This window comes from Falco naumanni, chromosome W (genome assembly GCF_017639655.2).
Source record: "Falco naumanni isolate bFalNau1 chromosome W, bFalNau1.pat, whole genome shotgun sequence".
Classification (NCBI taxonomy): domain Eukaryota; kingdom Metazoa; phylum Chordata; class Aves; order Falconiformes; family Falconidae; genus Falco; species Falco naumanni.
Window position 1 is genome coordinate 20,888,611 of NC_054079.1, and position 23,422 is coordinate 20,912,032.

General features: G+C 45.1%; 1 protein-coding gene across 1 annotated transcript in view; it reads left to right on the top strand.

Moving 5' to 3' along the window:
* Positions 1-1,668: 1,668 nt before the first annotated feature.
* The window catches only part of LOC121080430 (netrin receptor DCC-like), a 156,059-nt gene continuing 134,305 nt past the window's right edge, over positions 1,669-23,422 (top strand). Inside the window, exons 1-2 of the mRNA XM_040578449.1 lie at positions 1,669-1,898; positions 11,162-11,316. Coding sequence (XP_040434383.1) covers positions 1,669-1,898; positions 11,162-11,316 — 385 coding nt within the window. The remainder of the gene's footprint in view (positions 1,899-11,161; positions 11,317-23,422) is intronic.

A 23,422-nucleotide genomic window follows, 5' to 3' on the forward strand; every position in this document is an offset into this window, starting at 1 on the left:
GAGGATATGGATTCGGTGGAGGAACCACGAAGCAGGGTGTTTTGTAGGAGAGCTGAGCTTCTACAGACCCTCGGGTGCCAAAACGGTTAATTTAATAATAAACCGGGGAGTTTTCCAAATTGCTGTGTTTGGCTTAAGTACCAGAACTCAAAGCCTCTTAGGTTTCTTGGTGTATTTTTTTTTCCCCAATCTTGCCCTTGGTACTTCTTTAGAGATGTTTACCTACCACCAGCCCTTGTTAGAAGAAGACAACGCGCTTAATGCTTATAATACAAGAGTCAACATATAGAATAGACCAGGAGCCCAAATCCGCTCACTGACTGTCAAGCGAAATAGTTGCGTCATCGTAATATAAATGTACACGGAAATATTCTTTCATGTTGTGTTTGCACATTATTTAGATCAGTGGCCCGTGACTAAGGATGCTAAACATGACCTCAGTGCAAATAACGGATCAGAACTTTGCAGCCAAAAGAGCCGAGACCATGGCTTAATATTTTCTTTCAACACATCATTACTCTGGAAATGACATTGGGAAATTCCTTAATTCCCTCTGGTTTTGGATTGAGCACAATAAGTAAGAGGTAATGATATTTGTTGTTAATGATAGCAATGTTAATGACTTTTAATAATAATAGTTTAGGGATAATATAAGGAAACGCAAAGCTAGTATTCAGTGAACGTCATGCTTTTTACACAAAGCTATTCTTCATAAGCGGTTTAGATATTACAATGCTCTTAATGATCTCACAGTAAATTAATGCTGCTAATGTAGTTCAGAGTTATATGCATAGAGACTGACCAAAAAAGATTTGCAATAAGGAAAAACAATAAATCGTTTTGATACCAATGGTGAAAAACCTGCTTTTTAGGTCTGGCGTGGCCCATGAAATTGGACCTTCTTCATCATGTTTGCCCTCAGAGGGGATTAGGTGACTGTGGGCGCTCCATAAGGTGCATGTGCTAAATCAGGAGGCAGCCGATCACTTAAAGTATTGTTAAAAAATGTGTTTGATTTATTAATTTCTGTTGGCAGGCCAGCTTTCACATGGATTTGGTGAGCAACAACCAAACCCTCAAACTCTGTAAAGAGGTGCTGCTCTAAAAGGAATTTTACTACTTGAATCCGCAGTTCAGGCATTTCTGGGTTTTGCATGTAGACAGAACGCTTTTCCGTGAGGAATGGCATTAATATGAAGTTTCACTGTCTTTTTTTTTTTTTCCTTTTCATTTCATCTCATTTTGTTGCAATGATCTAATAACTCATGTGCTGAAGCACCTTACTTAGCTTCTGCTCTTCCTGAGCCCATCGGTTTGTAGGCGTCAGGTTATCAGTGGTGGGTTGTCGCGTGTTTATGAGTTAAAATATTTCTGCTACTCAGGGCACGAGAGACAAAAGCAGTGAGACAGGAGAAAACGGAGGAAGGTATTGTACTGATCACTGCTACAAGACATAATTTCCAGGATTCTGAGGAAGTAGCCTATTCCAGTCTTGCGTGTTGCTGTTGACATTAGAGGATGGTTCAGGACGGTGTATTTTAAGGTGTGATTTTACTGTTAGTTGGTTGTTTTTTTTTTTCTCTCTCCTTCATCCCCTCTCATTTTATTCACGTTTCTTCCACGTCACCTTGGCCCTTTGTTCTGTGACACCTCTCAGCCGTGGCCACCATGGCTCCTCCCACCCGCCCCGCCACCCCCATGCCATTGGACTCTCTGACTGACTCCTTTCCTTCCCCTCCAGCTGTCCCAAGTTCCAGTGTCCTCCCCTCTGCCCCTCGAGATGTGGTCCCTGTGTTGGTCTCCAGCCGATTTGTCCGTCTCAGCTGGCGTCCTCCTGCAGAAACCCGAGGCAGCGTCCAGACCTACACCGTCTTCTTCTCCAGTGATGGTGTCAACAGGTAGGTGCCCACCTCTGGTAAAGACCTAACCTCCACGGGTCTCCTCTGGATGGGGGGATAGTCAGTCCTAAGAGGGCCTGAAGTCTTTAAGGGTATCTTGCAAATGGTTCTCGATCTTATGATGTTCTCCCTGTGGTAAGTGCGAAGCTAGAAATGTCTTTGGTGTATTTTTGTAGCCATCATCTCCCCAGTTCTGTAACAGTGCTTGTTGTCTTGGCATGAAGGACCGTTTGCATTGACAGTGATGTCTCTGGATCTTACCTCCTCCAGCTATTACTCAACTGTCGAACATCAATAAAGTATCATTAGCTCCATATTTACCTTTTATCTTCCTGCAAAGACCCTGGCTCAAATATTTTTTGCCTTGCCGGCGGAGATGAATGTGTTGAGCCCTGATCAGCTGGAGAGGAGGAGGACTGCTTCTAGAGCAGGGTAGGTGGCGTAGGACCTTGAAAACAGCCAGGAAGTGGGTTGTGAGGATTTTACGTGCTTGCAAATACCATGGACCAGCCTGGGCTGTTCTGGCCACGTGGATTATAGCTGCACAGCAGATAGGTCTTTTGTGATAATGGCATGATAGATGGTTTGGTGTTTGCATGATTCCTCATCATATGTGTTCATTTCACCCTGGAAAAGGTATTGCACATTGAGTTGGGTTTTATTTTCCTAACTTCATACATGGGTTTATGCCTGAGAAAAATCTTGTGGTTTTCTCTTGCGGTACATTGTTACGAAGAACTCACTTCAAGTGTCCTGTCCTGTATTCGCTGCGCTCACGATACGCTTCAGCTGCCAGCTGGTGACTAGTACTGGTGTGTGCGCTGATGGCAGCTCAGCTTCTGAGGGGACCTGGATAGAAATCTGTATTTAATTGAAAAACGAGTGGACATGGTTTGGAGTCATGAGAGCTAAAGAAGTGGGATCCCACAGTTACCAAAGCGAGCTCCCCTCTGCCACAGCGTGGGCTTATCCTTCATCCAATGGGCTCAGTCTCACAGGCAAAATTTTCTACCCCAGCCTGGACAGTTGCAAGCTCCTGATCTCAATCTCCAACAAGGTCCAGATTTCTTTTATAGCCACGTATCCATTTCTTCACCGAAAGGGGCTGTCAGGCACTGGCACATGCTGCCCAGGGAGGGGATGGAGTCACCATCCCTGGAGGGATTTAAAAGACATGTAGATGTGGCACTCAGGGCCATGGGTTAGTGGTGGGCTTGGCAGTGCTGGGTTAACAGTTGGACTTGATGACCTGAAGGTCTTTTCCAACCGAAATGATTCTATGTATAAGTTTTTTTAATTTGCTTCAATGCTTGTAGACGTTGGTAGCTACAGCAGTGGTACCTGCTGCAGGAGGCAGATGCTCCTAGTTAGAGACGGGTATCCATCTGGTCCAGCTGAGCAGCCTGAAAGGACATAACACCCAAAGGGCTTGGGAGGAGCGTGAAACACTCTCTCCCTCCGTAAAAGAAAGCTCTGAAAATCCAAGCTGGCATTTCTGAGGCCGGTGCCGGAGGCAAGCGTCTGCTGCAGCAGGGTGTCACGTGTGGGCTGGATGGCGCGTAGGCCAGTCTGTGGCGAAACACAGGGTAGGAGCCAGGCTCGTTGGGTCGGTTTGCAGGGGTAGGAGCCAGCTCATTGGGTCAGTTTGCAGGTCAGACGCGGGCATCTTGCCTTCCACACACCCCTCTAAGCCTGACCTGAGTGGGGAGGGAGAGACTGGAGCGGGGTGAGACAGGTGGTGGTGGTGGGGTGTCAGAGTTGGGAGCCGGTGCTGTGTTTGCTCGAGTCTCCAGCTGTGAGTAGCTTGTGTGAAACAAGAACAACCCCTCAGGAGAGCATCAGGAAGGGTCTATTGAAGGTTGGGAGATACGAGTTGGCCCTGGAAAAGTAACTGGAGCAGAAAGGGTGATGGAAGGGTTCCTCAGGAAGTGAGGATGCTCAGCGGCATCCTTACTGCACCAGCCTGGGTACCAAACCAGGGCTGAATCACAGATATTTTTGCACACGTGGGTCCTCCCGTTTGTCTGCAGCCATTGCCACCAGTGATAACGGAACAGGTTCCTGTGCTCTGCGTGAGGGTTCTCATCCCCTTCATAAAGTGCTTTGAGATTTTTGGGTGGGCGTGAAATGCCTGTGACATGTCCATGCCGAGGGCGCTGGTGCAATCACATCTCCTTTATTTTATCTGGCTTAATAACATCAGAGCTGCCACACGCAACTGGGTTGAGTCATCTTCTAACTCGGCCTTTTAGTTTAGCAATGAGGAGGAAATACTAATGTTGTTCTACAAGGCCTTTAGCGGTGTTTCTGAGATTAAAAAGGATGTAAAAAGAGCTCACCCCTCATTTCCTTACACATCCAAATAATTTTACTTCCAGAATTTCCGTGTTGTTGCTCAAAGTCCCGAGTGCCAGAAGCACACCTGAGTCCTGTTCCCAACAAGGTGTGCGGCTTCTTAAAGAGTCTCCTGCAGGAGACTGAGGGCTCTGTGTTCACAGAACTAAACACATAAATAGAATAAAAATTCCACTTACGCTCCCTCCAGCGAGAGACTCACAATACCACCTGTGGTTGAAAACTTTGGAATGCTTTATCTGCCGTCCTGCAAACTTTCAGCCCGACTAGGAGCTAAAATCAATGTCTAACTGGGAGCTAAAATGGAATTTGCACGTTGTTTCTTGTTTCCATGTTACACTTACAAAAGAGCTCTTTTTCTGTTTTCAGAAATAAATATCGGGTTTGACATTAACCTCAGGGATACAAAGGAATTGTCAGGGAAATTACTGTCAGTCTGGGGTGAGGCCGCCTTCCCAGGTTGGAGGGCAGGCAGCGTTCACGTGGCAGCTGGTGATATCACGGAGGCCAACGTGACACACAGGGCGCACGGCTGTGGCAGGGACCAGCCAGAAAAAAAGAGATGCTTTGAACTCTCTCGTAAGGGGTTTTCAGCCCAGCCCTATCAAAGAAACCCCTTTTGGAAGCGATTGCACTTCTGGCTTCTTGCCTTCTGATGGGATGCTCTTTAATCTCCCCGCTCGTTCAGCAAGGCATCCTGCGTGGGATCAAAGGGGTTTGCTTGCTGATAAGGATGATTGGGAAGAGCACTTACAAGTTAAAAGACAAAGGATAAAATGAACCTTAAATCTATTAGGAAATAAATAAACAGCCACACGATACACCTGTTCTCAGGAAAGTTTCTGCTTGAGATAAAAGTTCAGATTTAAGAGTGAGAGGTTCTGTAACATTTCCTGGTGACAGCAGGCTGTTGGTGGAAAAAATGAGCTGAAATAGTGTTTCACGTATAGGACCTGTTAGTAGGTCCGTGACTCTTAGTATGCATTTGATTGTGTTTATTTTCTGTTAAATAGAGCGAGCTATAATGGCACAATAGAAATTTAATGCATGCATTTTGATGGAGATTACTCTTCAAGGGATTGACACGTACGTGCATACAAAGACCATAAAAACCTGTCCTGCCACACAGGAGAGGTGTTCCAGAAGGGAAAGGAGCTCGTTTAGCTACAAACTCACTGAAAAAAAACCACCCTATTTTGTATGCAAGTACTAAGGTCATATGAAAGATTAAAAAGACAGAGTTTACCAATGCCAGGGGTAAATCCCTGCCTGGCTGCTTTATTTCCCATTTTCTGGTGGGATGCTGCCCAGCTGCTGAGCTCTTGGGATCAGGGCCATCCTTGGGGCAGCGAGGGCAGAGGTGCTGCTTCATCTCCGACATCTCTCACATCCACACGGTGATAAAACTTGTGTTTTTATTATTTATTTTAAAGCTAGAGGGTGATCTCCAGGTGGGAAGCGTTGGATCTGTCTCCATCTTTAGTCAACTTCCAACCCAACCCACAGAATTTATGCCTGGATGTTGCCCACGCTGAATTGCAAAACTGATTTATTTTGTTGTTATTGTTGTTGTTGAGCAATTTTTTTTCTTGTTTGCAAAATGGGCCAGATTCAATGTTTCACTCCCCAGGCAGGTTGAAATGTTGCTCTGATGTTGCTGTTGAGATTTTCGTGGTGTGTGTTCCCTCCTCTCTTCCATCTCTGCTGGTTGGCTTCTCGGCGTTGATTCACACCAGCGTTTGATATTTATATGGGAGCACATTAGTCACCACAAAGAAAGAGATGTTGTTTATTTTGGCTGATTTGCTCTTGATCTCTCTAAACCAAAAAAACCCCACAAACCTCCTCAAATTTAACCTCAAGACATGTTTAATTACCTGTGCGTCGTTTGAAATGAATTCAGCCTTCTCGGTGAGAATTTGCATCACTAAATTTAAAATTTAATTTACAATAAAAATTTCACTGTATTTATTTATAAATAATGAGAAACATTTATGTGGTGATATATTTCTGTTTAGCAATATTAGACAAGGCACAAAGCCTAAAAATAGAGTTCAGGTTTTGATTGCACCTTTGAAATATGAAGTTGGCTTCAACAGTGGGTCCTGATTTGTAGCTGTCATTCTGTTTGAACCAACTGTTAGCAACCATTTTTCCCAATAAAGGAAATTAAATGCTCTGATCTTAAAAGGAGGGAAAAAAAAAAAAAAAGAAGAAAATGACCCTGGAAATCAGCCACATTACAGCTGAACGTAAAACCCTTTGGTGAAGGACTCTTGCAAGGTTGGAACCAGGTGTGGTTTTAGTGGAGCATTCACTAGAAATTGATTTTGGTACCAAATAAATGCAAATAAATGTCACAACGAGATCACAGATCTCCCGCTTTCGCTCCCTGCATGTTGCAGCATGAAGAAATGAATCGGGGGACCACTTAATTGAATACAAAAACTTATATTTGATTAAAGCCTAGCTTCCAAATTCAGCTGAAGTTCTAAAATATCATTCCCAGATGATCTATTTACATTCTTTTTGAGGTTTGCTTATTATAATCAAGAACTTTGTGGGTTTTGGTGGGAGAATGAGAATGGGAGATAAAAAAAAAGAGTTCAAGGTAGTAGAAGTCCATCCATTTTAAAATTTCATTTCACAGCAAGGAGCATTAACATGACTTGTCTTACTTGAAGTAACTAATTGGGTGTTTGAAACATTATAAAAGCATTTGTTACACACCTGAGAGATATATGGGAACTGTAATTATCTTTTCTTACATGCTGATATTGTAATGTTACACGATCTTCAGTCACTGGAAACTACATGTCAAAGTCTCCATTTTACGAGAAAGCGAACAACTTTAGTCAAGGTCTTTTATTTTTAGATTGTAACTTATGGCCAAGATGGGTTTGAAAAAGAAAAGCCCAAACGTAAAGAGTGCCTGTTTCAAGGATGTTTGGTGTTTTTTAGAGTATTCCTGTGCTGTGGTAGCAACTGAAGTGTGTTAACCCCTCGCTGGTAAGCGGGAGCAGGCGATGGACTTGTGGACGTGGGTGATGCTCATCTCGTGGAGGTGGGTGATGCTCTTCTCGCCTAACTTCAGCCTGAGTGCACTGGAGCTCGGGGGTGAGAGGCAGCCCCCTGCTTTACAGCACCCATCTGGTGTGGTTTCGGTACTTATTTCACAAAGACGAGTGTGGGGTTGCTGTAGTCATAAGGAGTTTTTTCCTCTTCACTAGCTGGAGGCTTTGCGGTGTCGCAGAAGACGTCCCTGCCAGGTGATGTTAGCAGGCGTCTCGTTTAAACAAAAGGGATAATTTTTTTTCTCACGTCTCATCATTATGCTGCCCTGGGATGCACAGGAACGGTGGAGTTGGGGGAGGTTTGTCAGTCTGAAGGCGACAGACCCATCTGGGTGTCTACGATCGTCTGGGTGCCCAAATTCCAGAAACCTGTGAGCAGGAGCTCTGTGCCAGGAGAGTAACGAGGTACTTCTGTCCTGTGCCAGGAGAAGAACCATCTAATTCTGTCCTGGGTCACTTATTCCTCTAAATGTCTGTGACAGGTTGGGAGATGGGGCTATGGGGGCTGCTGACTGTTCTTGCATCTCAGCCTGCCCAGGGGGAACCCTCAACCCTTTCCTTTTTTGCTTTGTTGCTCTTAGTCTCAGTTCTGGGGTGTTTGCTCGATTCTTATTCATTCTTTACTTGGGGAAAATCTAGAAAAAAAATTTATACAATCCATTTCTTATTTTTTTTAAAGTTACAAACAAAATCTTGCACTGCCCTGTGGGCTTCTGGTGTTGCATCTGGAAGATGCTCTGGATCTGATAGCTGGAAAACCCAAGCTATAGGAAGTAAAACCTATAAAGGTTTAATGTGCTCAGTGCTCTCCTGAGGTGTGTGGAGGGGACACGCTGGGTGACCAAGGACGGGGAGATTTCCCACTGTGATTTTTTGGCACGGGCTGGGGACAGGCCAAGAGCTTGTGCTGGTCAACTCTGCTTCCAAACTGGAAACCATGAAATTACCAGAGCGCAGGGCTGGGATTTGAGCTAATTAGCTTTGGAAATGATGTGTAGATAAGATGGGGTGGGCTGCAGGCACCTCCAGCCTCTGCCAGCCCAGCTGTTTCCAGTGGGAGCAGCCAGCAGAGTTTTACCTGGACTTACATTTACCTAGGAATGGACTGGCCCATCCATGCGGGTGATGAGCTCGTTGGGTTCATCAGCTTGAGAGCATTGATGTACCTGGGTGGTTATACAGTTCCTGGTTATACATATATATACAGAGATATACATGTATGTATCTATATACAGAGAAGTGTCCTGGGAGATGGGCTTTAGTCCCACCATTGACATCCAGTGGAAGATGAACACTGAAGCTGCTGAGATTGCATTTGCAGATGAGTGCATTGGAGTAAAATCCAAGGACTTGCTTGGATGTTTCCAGGTGGCTGAGGCTGGGGGGTGACACAGCAAAGGCAGGTCTGTAAAGAGGAACGGCACCCCTGGGTCTCCTTGTGCCTCTGTGGCAGGGCTGGAGTTTTTCCATTGCTCCGCACCCTCAGCATCTGATACCAAAGGGGCTGTGTCCGAATTTCATTCCTCATCATAGCCCTTCACACCTGCATCCCAAACGACACGAGACGAGAGAGTTGTGCTAGTTCAGTCCCTTTAGTCTAAAAAGTGCATTTGATTCCTCTCGGGAAGTCACTCACCAGCAATACGAGTGCCAAGGGCACCAGAGAGGTGTACTTTTTTTTTTTCTTCTTCTTTCTTTCTTTCTTACCAGATAATGGGAAAAGACTACCTGAAAGAATGCTGCAAACCTTTGCACCTTTCCAGACTTGCATATATGTATCACCACAGGTACCCCCGTCACAGAGAAGTGTTATATGAGATCTGACTGGAGTTATATCATGTCATCTTTTCATTCTCTTGCTTCTTTACTGCTCTTGTGGCGTTGAAAGGTGGTCTTGTTGCTTCTTCGCTGTTACCAAAAAAAGATATATACAGTGAGAGAAGTGGCTGACAGTCCCCTCATCTTGCAGGTGGGAAGACACGGGGCAGAGTATGTTTTCTCTCTTAGGGCTGCGGGTTCCTGCTTCTTCTTAAAGGGTTTAAGAGCATATCCTAGCTGTTCTGTTCAGCTGTCACTGGCCATCCGCAGCCCCACTGCCTTCAGAGGCAATCCAAAGGTTACAAATCCATTGGAGCCACTCTCAGTGCAACTGGGTACCCACTTGGACAGCTTGCAAACAGAAACCAGGGGTAAGAGGCAAGAGAATAAAATTAGCAGAGTTGGGAAGAGCAAAGGCTTTGCCTGCCAGCATCCTCACCGGGGAGCAGCAGCCCCCCAAGAGAAACTTTTCTGCTCAAATAAAGGCATGAAACTCCCCTTGGCTCCCTTAAGGGACGATCCGAGCATTTATCCCCAGGGAACAGTCACCCAAGCCTTGTTCAGTCAATCCTCGGAGGGCTGGAGCGATGGTGGAGCGCGATGCTTAGAGGACAGGACCGGTCTCTTGTTTGATAAATTTCATTTTGAGGAAACATTCCCCAAAGGACCAATAATCCCCATTCTCTGAATTGCTGCTATGGCTATTGCAGCGCTGTGTGAAGTTTAACAATTAGTTGATTCAGTCTTAAATGATTTTTTGGGTTGTTTTTTTTTTTTTTTTTTTCCTGCAGCATGAAATCTACCTTTTTGTTGTTGTTATTTTTTCAGGGGGCTCCTAGTAAAGGAGAAGAGCGAGGCACACCACCCATAGTAAATCAGTTACAAAAGCAATTTTACCTACTTCTGCTTGCAGATTGTCCGCGAAATGACTGTGATTTCGCCCAATTTAAACCCTGCTTTACTGTTTAGGGATTGTGTTTTTCCAGGATAATCGCACATTAATGACTTTAGGTTCGTATCTTTCTCACCAATCAGTTTTCTGGCAAAACTTTGTGTGACCCAAGGCTGGGGAAGCCAGTGCCAGGGTGCAGGTCGCCCTTCAGCCCTGGCTGCTCGTGGTGCCAGGAAAAATTAACCCGGCTCTTGCCCTGATGGGAGGATGATGTCCCGGTGTCCTGGTTTTGGCTGGGATAGGGTTAATTTTCTTCTTAGCTGGTGCAGTGCCATGGTTTGGATTTGGTGGGAGAACAGGGCTGATAACGCGCTGATGATTTTTAATTGCTGCTTCATGATGTTTCTACTAAGTCAAGGACTTTGCAGCTTCTGGGGCCCTGCAAGCAAGAAGGCTGGAGGGGTGCAAGAAATTGGGAGGGGATGGATATTCCATCCCATAGGATGCACATGAATCTGGGGGAAGAAGGAGGAAGGGGGGACACTTAGAGTGATGATGTTTGTCTTCCCAAGTCCCCGTTAGGTGTGATGGAGCCCTGCTCTCCTGGGGGGGGGGGAGGCTGAACCTGCCTGCAGTGGGAAGTGCTCGATGAATTCCTGGGTTTGCTTTGCTCGCGTGCGTAGCTTTTGCTTTACCTATTAAAATGGGTTTATCTCACCCGACGAGGTTTCTCACTTTTACCCTTCCAATTCTCTCCTGCATCCCAAAAGCTACGTGTGCATCTCCCTTTCTGTATCAGAGATGTGTTCCTTTATTGAATAGCCATTTCCTTCCATCTCTTTCCTTTTTTTGTTGTATTAAGGAAGGCAAGGGACCAATATACCGTATAACTTATGAAGTGCTAAAATACAAGTCGTCTTTGTAGTGCTTGCAGCATTCCCAGCGGGCTCCATTACTTGAATTAGGCTTTTTAAAATTAAAAAAAAAAAAAAAAAAAGCCCTATAGACAAACAAGACTCAAACTTCAGTTTGAGAGCAGGTTACCAGCTGCATAAATAAATAATGCTTTAAGATCCAAATGCATTTTAAAGTGATTTTTTTTTTTTTTTAATTTTTTTTTTTAGGGAACGGGCAGTCAACACATCTCAGTCTGGGACTCTGCAACTTACTGTGGGAAACCTGAAGCCTGAGGAGACTTACACCTTCCGAGTAGTGGCGTACAACGAGTGGGGACCAGGAGAGAGCTCGCAGCCCGTCAAGGTCGCCACGCAGCCAGAGCGTGAGTGTGCGCCGGAGCAGGGCTGGGCACGGGTGGCACCAACAGCTCTAGTGAAAAACTGCAGCTCTCCTCGTGTGCTGCTTCAAGGGTTTTATACAGCTCCTCTTAGAAAATATGGCCCAGTCCTTATGTATGGTAAATAAGACCTTTCCTCAGTGTGTAAAATTTCTGGCAGAGCACCGAGCTGCTCAACAGCAGCGTATTGCTGGGTTGTGTCACGGCTTTGATCGCACGTCCCATCTTCTACAATGTGACAGCATAAGTGATCTCAAAAGCTGTGCTACGGTACATAAGGAGTTGGGTTTTTTACAAGGAAACACGATAAACTCGCTGAAAAACACAAAATCTTTCTGCTGGAGTAAACGTTTTGGCTTATCGGTGTTGGAAAGCAAGGTTTTCTGTTAGTTGATGCTTAGCAGTAAGTGTGTTTTATAAATCTCTGGAGCAGGTGGAACCTTTCAGCAGACACTTTTCTCTTTCTCTATGGCTCATTTTATTGTAAGTACTTGCACACATGTCTGGTCTCCAGAAAGAAGAGACATTTTTTCCGGTTGAGTTTGTCCTACTGCAGCTTTTCTTGCTTGGAAGGTCCAAGAAGGACTGTTGCAGGGAGAGGTTTGAAACATTGTTTGAGCCCTTCCATGGCAAAGGTAATAATTCATTGGAACTGGTCGTTAAAATGAGGTTGGTATCTAGTCCTTAGCACTGAGTTGGGTGCTGGGTCTGATACCAATGGGCACTGGACTGCTTTGGTGAACCATCTCGGGGGGAGTGGGATGCTGAGCTGCTTTTATGCTCCATGCAGTAAGGCAGGAGTGTACCGCTGCACAGAAACTGTTATACATCACCACGTGTTGCCACGTAGAGAGATTTTATCTGAAAGACAGTGTTTGTCTGAAACCCCCTTGTTCTGTGAACACCCTGAAATGTGTTCTCGGTTCATTGCCATAGGCGACTTGTGGCTGGGAGCAGGTAGAGGAGGTGGGAATGGCTCTCCATGGGTGGTGGAGGAGAAGAAGAGCTTGGAAGCAAATCCTGTGCATAAGGCGAGCCTCTGCAGGTGGCTTTAGGTGGCCTTTGAACTGTTTGGTTCCTTAACAGCTAAGCTGAGCCCCAGGCAAAGTGTCTATTAGTTCCAGCGAGAGCATGTGCGATGTCCCCTGACCAGGCAAGGGGTGTTGTGAACAAGTGGAAAAGGGACCTTTCAACTAACCTCACTCTGTGATACTGTTGTCTAGAGCTTTGTTTATCACAAAACACGAATTTCACTCCCTGTTGTCACTTCCCAAACCCCCGAGAGTTGTGATGCTGGTGAAAGTACCACCTGAGATGTGTCGCTTTCTGTTTTTTTCAACGGCTTTGCACATTAGGTACGTCTTCAAATCCTGCTCTGAGGTTGCTCTGCCACTTACTTGCAGTTACCGTGTGCAAACATAAGCAAGGTTCTATCCCAGCCCTTTTTGGGGAAATAATCCTTGAAAGTCAGTTTAGGAATCAGAGCCTTTTGAGATTAAGGCACCAAGGATCCACCCAGCAGTATCATTTATCTATTAGCAATTTACCTCTGCTTAGACACACGCGCGCACATGTGCATATACGCGTTGCTGCGTCTGTTTGTATTTTAGATATGTCATATAAACAACATACAGCTAGATTTACAGAAGTAAAATAACATTTCAGTTGGGAAAATGCCTTCCCAATGAAAAGCAGGCACGGCTACCCTCTGCTGTCACCCTCTGAAGCTGCCACGGCACAGAGTTCCCAGCTCTGTTGAAGGCGCAGCGTAGACATTTAGAATATCTTTCCTATCTAATATTGTTAAGATTTCTCTAAAGCATCAAATTTGAGCCTGGAGAAAGTATTGCTTTCCATTTTTCCTTTCACTTTTTCGTGTTGACCAAACTATCTTATCATTGTGAAACAACTCGCTCAGGTCCTGGGAGGCAGTCAGCCTCTACGCTGCTGTCTTTTACAACATGTTGAAACTCTTGCACAATAAATTACATGGCTGCTCATAAATTGAATTTCCATGTTATTTGAAAATATCAGCAGTATTATGCAACCTGGCATTGTTAAAGAAGAAAAAGCTGATGAAAAAGGACATCTGAAATTCATGTCCGTCAGCTCCCGTTTCTACAAGTACATCCATGTGCTCCGTAATCAGTTTAAAAGATCACCAGAACAAGTTCCAGCTTTTTGAAATAATCATCCAGAATATATGGGCTGGATTGATATGGAGGGGTTTGTCCCCAGATTACCACTCCCTCCCCTTCTTTTCCTTTATTAAACCGCAACCTCTTTTTCTCTGCCTTTATGGTATATAATTTCACTACAGTATTATCAGTCCAGATTTAAATCCCTGCCATGTCTAATCTTTTCATACCACATGTGGAGACTTTGTGAGGTATTATTTGGGCTCCTCAAGATTCTGTTAAAGCAGCTTGGTAGTAGAGAATAAAGAAAAGCATCTATCCTCGCAAGGAGGATTGGAATTGTCCATCCCAGCTTTGAAAGCAGTTCCCTGCTGGGGGACCGGCTCACTGCTTTTCACAGCCCTTCGAAATTAAAACCAGTTTCCTAATAAATCTGTGTCTCCCTGATGTGTGTATTAGTTGGTGGAGGAGAAGATGAATAGGAAGGCACGTTGGTGTGCCCCAAAGAAACTTGACGGCATCACTCCAGCCTCACAAAGCCACCTCTTATCATCCCCCTTCAATTTAGCGTGTGTCGACATCTCAACTTCTACCCGAGCATCTTTAAGGGCTTTGTAAGAGATCGTTAATTACTGTATCCTCAGGTAGGGAGGTACTATTATATCTACTTAAGAGAAGCTCGGCTGTGTCCCCGTATGTCTGCCCCCTCCTGTGCTCTGCTGCCCGGAGCAAATCCTGGACCCCCCGAGGTGGGGAGCAGCTGGGAAGAGCTGTGCTCCCCACCCCACCGTCCTGAAAAGGGGAATTCTGAGACAGAAATGCAGGGATTTGGGATGGATTTATCTAGTGAGCGAGGCATTTTGCAGCAGCTAGAGGGTGACCTTACTTGTGCAGGAGACTTGGGTGACTTTGGTCACCAAGGTTCACACCTTGCCTAGACGCTTCTGTCATTACTTTCAGTTCCTGTTAGAGACTGGTGCACCTAACCTCAGAAATAAGTCCTTTTGTCATTATTTTTTTTTTAATCACTGACTGGCTGCACCTGAATTTTCTTGCTAAGACAGCTAGGAACAAAAACTACCAGCAGGACTGCGTTCAAGTTCAATTGCACCAGAAGCTGTTAAAGTTTTTGGGTTTGGTGGTAGGTTGGGTGGGTTTGGTTTTGGGTTTTTTTGCAACAAGTTTTTCAGTGGAGACAATATTCTTTGAAGTTACTGCACAGGGAATGTTACAAAGATGCAGACAAAATTTCAACTGTAGCCTCTTTTAACATACATTTCTTAGACAAATGTCAAAACCACATAGAAAATTAAAAGGCTATTAAAATTAATGCAATGAAATTTCACATGAAAAAGCGAGGGAAGGCAGGGCTGTCTTTAAAGTCCATATAGATGACAATTTTTTCAAGGAATGATCAGTTCCATATATGTTGATCCACACAAATGAAGTTTGCGGAATAAACATGTGCTGGTGTAATTTAATTTTTTGAAGATCCTGCATCCCTTTTAGACACCGATGTAGAGGCGGCACCAGATCGTCAGGGCTGGTGAGGGTCCCCAGGAAGGGCTGGCCCCCGCTGCTGGTGGTTGCTGAGGATTTCAGAGGGCACCGGTGCCACCTTTGCCCCCTGCTCACCTCTCCTGGGTACCGGTTTCAGTCACAGTGATGATGACATTGTCGCTATAAATGATGCTAAATGATCTCGTGATAGTCAGGGTCTGGCTGAAAGGAAAGCCCTGCGATGGGATTTGGGCAGGTCCCGCAGGTCATCTCGAAAACCTCCCACCAAAGTGGGTGTGATCAGGTTTTTGGGAACAGGGAGATGAGAATCCCCTTTCTCCAGTGCAAAATGGCCATGGATCTGGGTGGAGAAAAAACTGAGCTTGTGTTTAAGAAGTGGGGAGGGCTGGAGGCAAGGCTGTCTGGCTTTGGGCAGGTCATTGAAGCCTCCTGGTTTCTTCATCCCCAGAACAGAAATAAGCAATGTTGACCAAAGAGGCAGTGGGAGCTGATTGACTTTTCCTCCTTCCTTCCTCATGCCCAGCTACAGGTCTAGCCGCGCTGCTTAAACAAGATCCCTCGTGGCAGGGATTTCCCTTTCCATCATGAACTGTTGTTAACAAAAATGAATAATTTTTACAGACCTGCCGCTGGTGCCATCTAACGAGGGAGTCATGGGCTCCATCAGGAGCCTTCTCTGCCGCAGCCCATCCTGCAGCAGCTGTCACAGTGATGGACGGAGGACACGGTGCTCCTGTTCTCCACCCGTCACTTTGCAACAACGTGACATATATTATTTGAAAGCCACAAAAAAAAAAAAAAAAGCGCCTCAGTTTGCATTCTCACCCTTCCAAATCCTGTGTGTACAAAAAAGATCCCCGGAATAATGAGTGACCACTTTGGGTTTGGGCAGTGGCCCTTTTGCAAGGTGCGGGGGTATTTCTGCATTTATTTCAGATATTTATCAATATGTGGAAGAGCTGGGGCAGGCAGAGCCACGAGCATCTCCGGTGTAGTGCCTCAGAAGTGATTTTTTCTTGTCATTTGACAAAAGGGCGAAGCAGTACTGAAAAATGTGTTCTGTGGAGTCATTAATATCCTCCTCATTTGTGTGTATTCTTCCATAATGGCTCAGTAAAATACACCCTGGGGTAACTTTATGCCATTCTTGCATGGTTCTTTAATTTTATGAGTAATTTATGTGGAGCGTTGGCGGGGGGGGGGGGGGGGGGGGGGGAGGTTTCCAATTGTTTTAAACTTTAATGAAACGTATCTTCCTTTCTAAAAGTTGGGCAGATATCAAGGAAAAGGTGGTGGTGTCTGTTTTTCTGTCTGTCTCAGAGTCCTGCTGTTGGCTTCCCATCTGCTTTTTTTTTTTTTTCCTTCCCCCTTCAAGACTTTTGATTTTTTTAGTCTTTTTTGTTTGTTTTATTTTGTTTTGTTTTGAGAGAGGGAAGAGTTGCTCATCCTTAGTACCCTCTTGTGCCCTGGGAAATAGGAATTCAGATCCCCTGGATGCCTCCGTGGTATGAATTGTGTCTTTTGTTTCCTCTGTTTTCATTTTTACAGCAGGTTTAATTTCAAATCAAATCGAAATGGGTTTATTTTGTGGGGAATTGGAGCCTTTTTCCCAGGGCTAGTGACCTGCCTGCTCCCGTTGCCAGCTCCCCGGCCACCTCCGCCACACCGGAGCTGGGTCCCTGCATGCCATGGGGGCGGTCTGGCCAGCTTCTGCTTTTTGGATACATTTAAACTGTAGTCAGAGCTGGTTAATAGATGCTGTTAGTATTGATATATGAGATTAAAGATCAACTCATGCTGTTTATTCTTCAGACTCTGGCTCGCTTTAGTGCTGTGTTGTGGTTTTTTTTTTTTAATTTGTATTTCTCATTGAATTCCTAGTTTCTCTTGTGGAACAAAATGCAGTGCCATAAGCCAGATATTCAGTGACTCCATCTGCACTTACCTGCTGAATATGTGGTTCCCTGCACATCACCGGGGAGGCTGATTAAGGCTTTTGTAAAGGCTGTTTACAAGAAGAAAGGATTTATGTTGTACTGCTTCCTAGAGACTATGGAAAAAAGTTGCAAAGGAGAGGAAAAGATTCGGCACATCTTTCTTGAAGCTTAGATTGAATCTCACCTCCTGTTTAACTGACAAAAAAAAAAAGTGACCAGGTGAGCACCTCGCCAGTTCTTCCAGTATTTTAGTGAATTTTGAAGTATCTTGGCTTGGGAAAGCCACCGTGACCTGATTCTTCAAGATATTTACTCAGTTGAAAATTTTCCATCTTTCCAAATAGTCCCCATCCCTGGGTACGTTTCCACCCCGTGCCTCGCTGCGGTGGTGTGGCCCCGTTCCCTTGCCCTGCTACCCCTTTCAGCCCCGGCTCTGGTCCTCCAGAAGCTGTCGGGGGACCTGATGAGATAACAAATTTAATTCTTCCAGATCAATCATGCAAATTCCAGAAGCTCTCTGAAGTTGGAGTTTCCAGCTGGGTCATGCGAAACAAACACCGAGCAAAGTGTTTCATTCCTGGCATCGCCACCCTTCCTTTGCAAAACGGGCATGCGGGGAAGGCATGCTGGAATCGTGATCCCTTGGGAGATGCCATAAAAAACCATCTTTCTGTGGGTAAGGAGGGCGGATCCAGCTTCTTGATAGTGGGAGGCTTTGTAACCACCTTGGTAGACTAGGAGTTAAACTGAAAAGCAAATCAACCCCAGAAAGAAAAATTGTTCATTTTCAAATTGTCTTGGGTTCAATTTAAAGTACCACACATTGCTTGCTGTTCATCTTTTATCTTAATTAACTGAAGTAACACAGTCCAAATGTTTTCTTCTGGGGGTTTTGTTTGGTTGATTATTTTTTCTTCTTTTCTGACCAGTTCTTCTGTCTCCTGTCAAAAGTGTCAGTCTCCTTAGAAAGTTGCATTCTAATAGGAAATATTGTAATTAAAATGGAATTCAAATGCTTTTGCATCTCCTTTATAAGGCCTTAGAATCACAGAATCACTTTGGTTGGAAAAGACCTTTCAGATCATCGAGTCCAACCGTTAATCCAGCACTGCCAAGCCCACCACTAACCCATGGCCCTGAGCATCGCATCTACGCATCTTTTAAATCCCCCCAGGGATGGGATCTCCACCACCACCCTGGGCAGCCTGGTCCAGGGCTTGGCCACCCTTTCCTCTTATTCTTAACAGATCTTCTCCCAGTAGTGTCCGCCCATTTTTCATGAACTTAATACTGACTTGTGAAAGAACAGCGACAATATTTTTTTATTATTATTATTATTTTAAAAGTTTCCCCTTCTGCTTCCTTCTTCTTTAAAACTATTCTGTGGTTTTCATCAGACCCTTTACATACAGGTTGATGACAGCCGGAGCAGGGCAAGGACCAAAAGTTTGGGGTTCACGGGTAATTCTGATGCTGGAGGCTTTTGTATTTTTTGAAGTACAGTAAAACCAACTCTTGATTGCTTTCCTTTTTTTTTTTTTTTTTGGCTGTAATGAAACAATATATTTCATTCCGTCATCCAGCATATAACACTTGCAAAAAGCTGCACCAAAATCAGCGCAAGGAATTTAAAAATTATTTAGAAAAGAAATATTTCTGATTGAAAATGCCGTTACTGGATGTTTCAGCATTATGGAAGTACTGTGCTTCATTTTCTTGCGAAGCAAAAATTGTCACTATTTTTTCCCCAAATGTTTTGATGACTGCAAAGACCATGTTTACCAGAAATAATCTGCTTCAAAGAAAATACTCCAAATACTCCAAGTGTTAGAAGAGGGGTTTTCCATTGCTGAGGCTTGTCTCTGCTGCACACTTCTGCCTTTCCATGGTTCATGGAGGTGGTTGGTATGTAGAATTCCATGCCTCTCACCTAATCATTGCTTTTTATAAAAAACAAGCTTTTTTGCTGGCTAGAAGCATGTTGTAATTCTGCTCCAGGTTTGCTGAGATGCAAAGGCACCATCACGCCAAGTCAAATCCTTTCCATTGACTGACTTGCCAAGAATGAGCAGAAAATTAAAGCCATTTTTCTCTGCAAAAAGAAAAATGCAGAACAGACAAGCGCGTCTTAATCAACTATGCAAATCAAGGCATTGCATCCTATGCATGAAACCTCCATATTTATAGGGCCCTGATGCAAACAGTAGTGCAGAGGCACGGTGGACCTGCCTTGGCACCCCTTGCCAAGGCAGGATGTACCCCGCGTGCAGAGAAGTTGGCAGTTCAGGGGTACGGGTGGGCACAGAGAGGCAGCTGCCAGTGATGAAGATGTCACCTTAGCCTATGGAATAGGTGGGTTCAGTTTCCTTCATCCCTGCATCCCTAAGGGAGCGTTTTGATGCCGCAGGGCACGAGCGGCGTGGCCGTCCTTCCCACTCACACCAGTGAGACGCAGGGCAGCGTGTCACCAGCCAGGGTTGGCACTTGGCTTTGGCACTGCCCGCTCTCCCTCTGGACGAGAGCACTGGTGATATTCAGTCAAAAACCTCCGCTGAGCTGTGGGATGTGTTTGTCTCCCTACAGCTTTCCTAAAAAATGGCAATTAGGACACTGGTAATGAACTGGAACTGAAATAAACTTCACCGAGCCCAGTTTGGGCACTGGGAAGAGACCTGCTCAGTGCCTCCAGAGGAGCCAACGCCACCCGATTTTATGGAACAGTGGTACAAAGCTCGTCTCAAACCTTTGAATCAGAAACAAAGGTATCCCTATAGGGAGATGGGTTTGATCTGTAGGGCAGCCGTGTCTAGAGACCTAAATTACAATCGATGCCGTTTGTGCTGTGATTTCCAGTAAGTAATGGAATTCACATAAAGTAATGGAGGGACTAGACCTGAAAGAGAAGACGGACTCTTGAACCTCTGCAGCTGAGCAAGGGATGCACTGCAGCCTGCTAAACTTGGCAAGTGCCAACAATTCAGGTAGGTCCTTTGGTCCTTTCTGAATCCGTCACCTCTGTGGGCTATCCAAGCCCATCACTTTGTCACAGAGGTGTTTGCTTAAGCATCATCCTGCTCAACTCCCGTCAAGGTCCTGGGCGCTGCCATCACCAGTCCTGCCTTAGCAGGGTTAGCAGGGTACAAGGTGCTCAGCTGTAGCTGCTCTGGTCCTGTGCGGGAGCACCAGCACAGCACTGGGAGAGGGTCAAAGGGAGGATGTTCTCTAAAATGGGCTGCCACTGAGCATTTCTAAAATAGCTTTGGATGTAGGAATTGAAATTCTGTCTCAGTTCCGTTTGATGTGCATTCATCTTTGTTTTATCTGGACCTTTCTTCCTATCCCAGAAATCTTACAATAGCCGCAGGTAAGATAAAGAATGGGTAGGAGATATATTATTATGCCATTTTATGGGAAGGAAATTGAAGCATAAAAGCATTAAATTATTTATCCAAGATCCCTCTGGAAGTTTGAGCCAGAGCCGGGATTGCTGTAACCTATCTTTCTGTGCACTCTTTCTCAAAATTAAAGGTTGAATTCCTGTCCCTATTGAAGTCACTAAGAGTTGCTTTTTGGTTCCACAGATGCTATCATTTTGCCTAAGTGCATAGTGGAGCCTCCAGCCATTGTAAATGCCCTGCCATTCAGCAAGGTTTTCCTTCCATTTTTCAGTCCGCAAACAAATGCAGGACATGCGTAGGCACCCAGAAGCAGATGGATTCTGTAACAAAAGCTTGTTTTCTAAATTAATTCATCTCATTGACTGCAGCCTATTCCCTATTTCTATGTTGGTGATGTTCTTTTAGTGTTGATGTTTGCATCCCTTATTTGCTTTCAGATCGCTTATCGACACCAGTGAAATCCTAATACATTTGGATGTGCAGAGAGATTTTCTCCCCAGTGCAAACCATTACAGTAGACTACTTCCTCCATCCGCAGTCTTGTGGCTTTCCTGCCACAAATAGAGCCCCTCACTACTGGGTAAAAATAATAGTAGGAAATCATTTAAAATGTGGTTCTCTTTCAGCGTTTAGTAGCAGGGCTAACAGGTTGGTTACAAACAGCTCAGTTCCGAGAACTGTGCACTGTGGATCCATGCTGAAATGTTTGGAAGTCAGGCAAAATAAGCAGAGGAGTGAAAATGCTGGGTGCTAAAGATACTTTATTATCTTATATCTCATATATATAAACTATTATATCGTTTTCACATATATATTTTATATTCGTAACTTTTATGAAGTTTTGTTATTAATGAAGTACCCATACAGGTGTTGAGATGCTTCTGCTGGCCACTGTTTTATCCATTTCTGGCCAAGGATTTATTTGGCCTTAATTAAAATAGACTATTTTAGTTGGAAGGGACCTCCAACAATCATCTGGCCCAACTGCCTGACTGCTTCAGGGCTAACCAAAAGGCAAAGCATGTTCTGAGGGGCATTGTCCAAATACTTCTTGATCGCTGACAAGCTCTGGGTGTTGAGCACCTCTCTGGGAAGCCTGTTCCAGGGTTTGACCACCCTCTCGGTAAAGAAATGCTTCCTCAATCCAGTCTGAACCTGCCCTGGTGCAGCTTTGAGCCATTCCCACACGTCCCATCGCTGGATACCAGAAGATACCACCATACTCCCACCTGCCTCTTGGTCCAAACTTTCTAGTATTTGCATTGTGGCACTGTGACACATTCAGGGTGTCTGGCAATGCACGGGTGCCCTGAGCTCCCCGTCCTCCCTTGGAGCCTCAGCCCTTCCACATCAGGAGGGTGAAGAAAGCTGCATTCCCAAACCTCCTCCAGTAAAGGCAGCTCCCATGAGGCACTTTCCCTTCACTGCATGTTTGGAGCTGAGCCACCTCCATCGTATCACTTGCTGGGTACCATCCCTGGTCCCGCGTTCCTTAACAAATAGAAGAATATTAGATTCATGCATCCATCTGTGGGGCGCAGCTGGGCACCACGTGAAGAGTTAAAGGGCAAAGCAATGAAAACCAGAAGACTCGGTGAAAATATAAATGACAGTAACTTCCAAAAGCTGATTCCGACACCGGCTTTTGTGGATAGCACTGGAGGTGTCCGGGGCAGTCCTGCCAAACAACTGTCACATCTCCTGAGTGTGTCTAGCATGGAGAAGCAGGTTTCCCTGTGTTAATAATTACACTGCCTGCAGGCTCTCTGAAGTTGCATTTTTCTGTGCAGGATGGAACCAGATTTTAATGAAATATCATTAGAGCTGTTAACTACAGAGAAAGGAGCGGGGGGAGGGGGGATATCAAAGGCACAATCAAAGCAAGCACTCTATTATCAATAACTGCAAGTGGCTTCATAGATGTTTTATGTTTGAAATGTTTTCAGTGCAGATCAGCACAGAACCAGCTGCTTAAACGGAAAGAGAAATGTAATAACAAGAACATTTTAATCATTGCCTCTCATTATAGAGAAGAATTAATCACTAAGAAAAATGTTTTTAAAGAGCAGCTTTCATGATGGAGACGGCTAGCCCAACATGGAGCTGGAAAGCAAGGAAGCCTCGCTCAGAATTAACAGGCGTATGCCTTTAAAAACGTTGAGTTGGACTAAGTGGGGTTGTGTTCCTTCTAAAAGCATGGTGGTACATGCTTGGTGGAATGTGCTCTCTCCTGGGAAGGTTGAACACAAAGGTTTCATGCTCTGTTCTACCTGAAAGGCTTCAGAGCGTGAACACCTTGAACAGCGCGCTGGGTTCAGGAACATCGTGGCCGTTAGGCTGGAGGTTGGTTTGGACTATGGGCAGCCAACGTTGAGACCCCTGGGACCAGGAGGAGAGAGAAAACAAGCAGGACCATGATCCTTTTGACTCATATTCAGGCATTCGACTTCAAGGTGGTCTTGAGGACTCTGCTTTCTTGTCCAAAGGCTGTTGTGCATCTTTCTGCATCGCTGCACCTTAGAACTCAAGGCTGGAGCCCATCAATAGCTCGGAGGGAAGGTCAGCGGCTTGAGATGGAGCTTAAGGCAGCAGTCTTGGGGTAACTTAACTCTCTGGGTGCCAGAGCTGTGCTCAGGGAGTTGAGGTGCTCCTCTCCCTGGTCTCCAGCAGGGCTTCGGCACTGAGCCAGTTTCCCACTGGCACAGGCAGGGTGGCCTGAGGTACAGAAGGCAGAGCTTCAGAAAGCTGAAAAAATGTCAAGTTTGAGAGAGAGATTTAGCATGTTTAGGCAGTTGCTGAGCGATTTTCGCCCACATTCCTATTTCAGGCACTTGGATCTTGGTTGTATCTTATTAGCTCTTACTATCAGCAGTTGAACTGAACACTAGCAAAGAGGAACTCTCTGTGCAAGAGCAGTGAGGGCTGGTGAGAGTAGGAATTGTGTTCCTGCAGGTTTGGAGGAGCAGTTGACTACATGAAGATCTGGTTTTATGCAACTAAAAATGAGCGTGGTCAATACCGGAGTCTCTCAGTAAGGAGATGCTTTCGCCGGCACACAGAGCTGCCTGCCCTTTGTGCTCCTACACAAATCCAACTT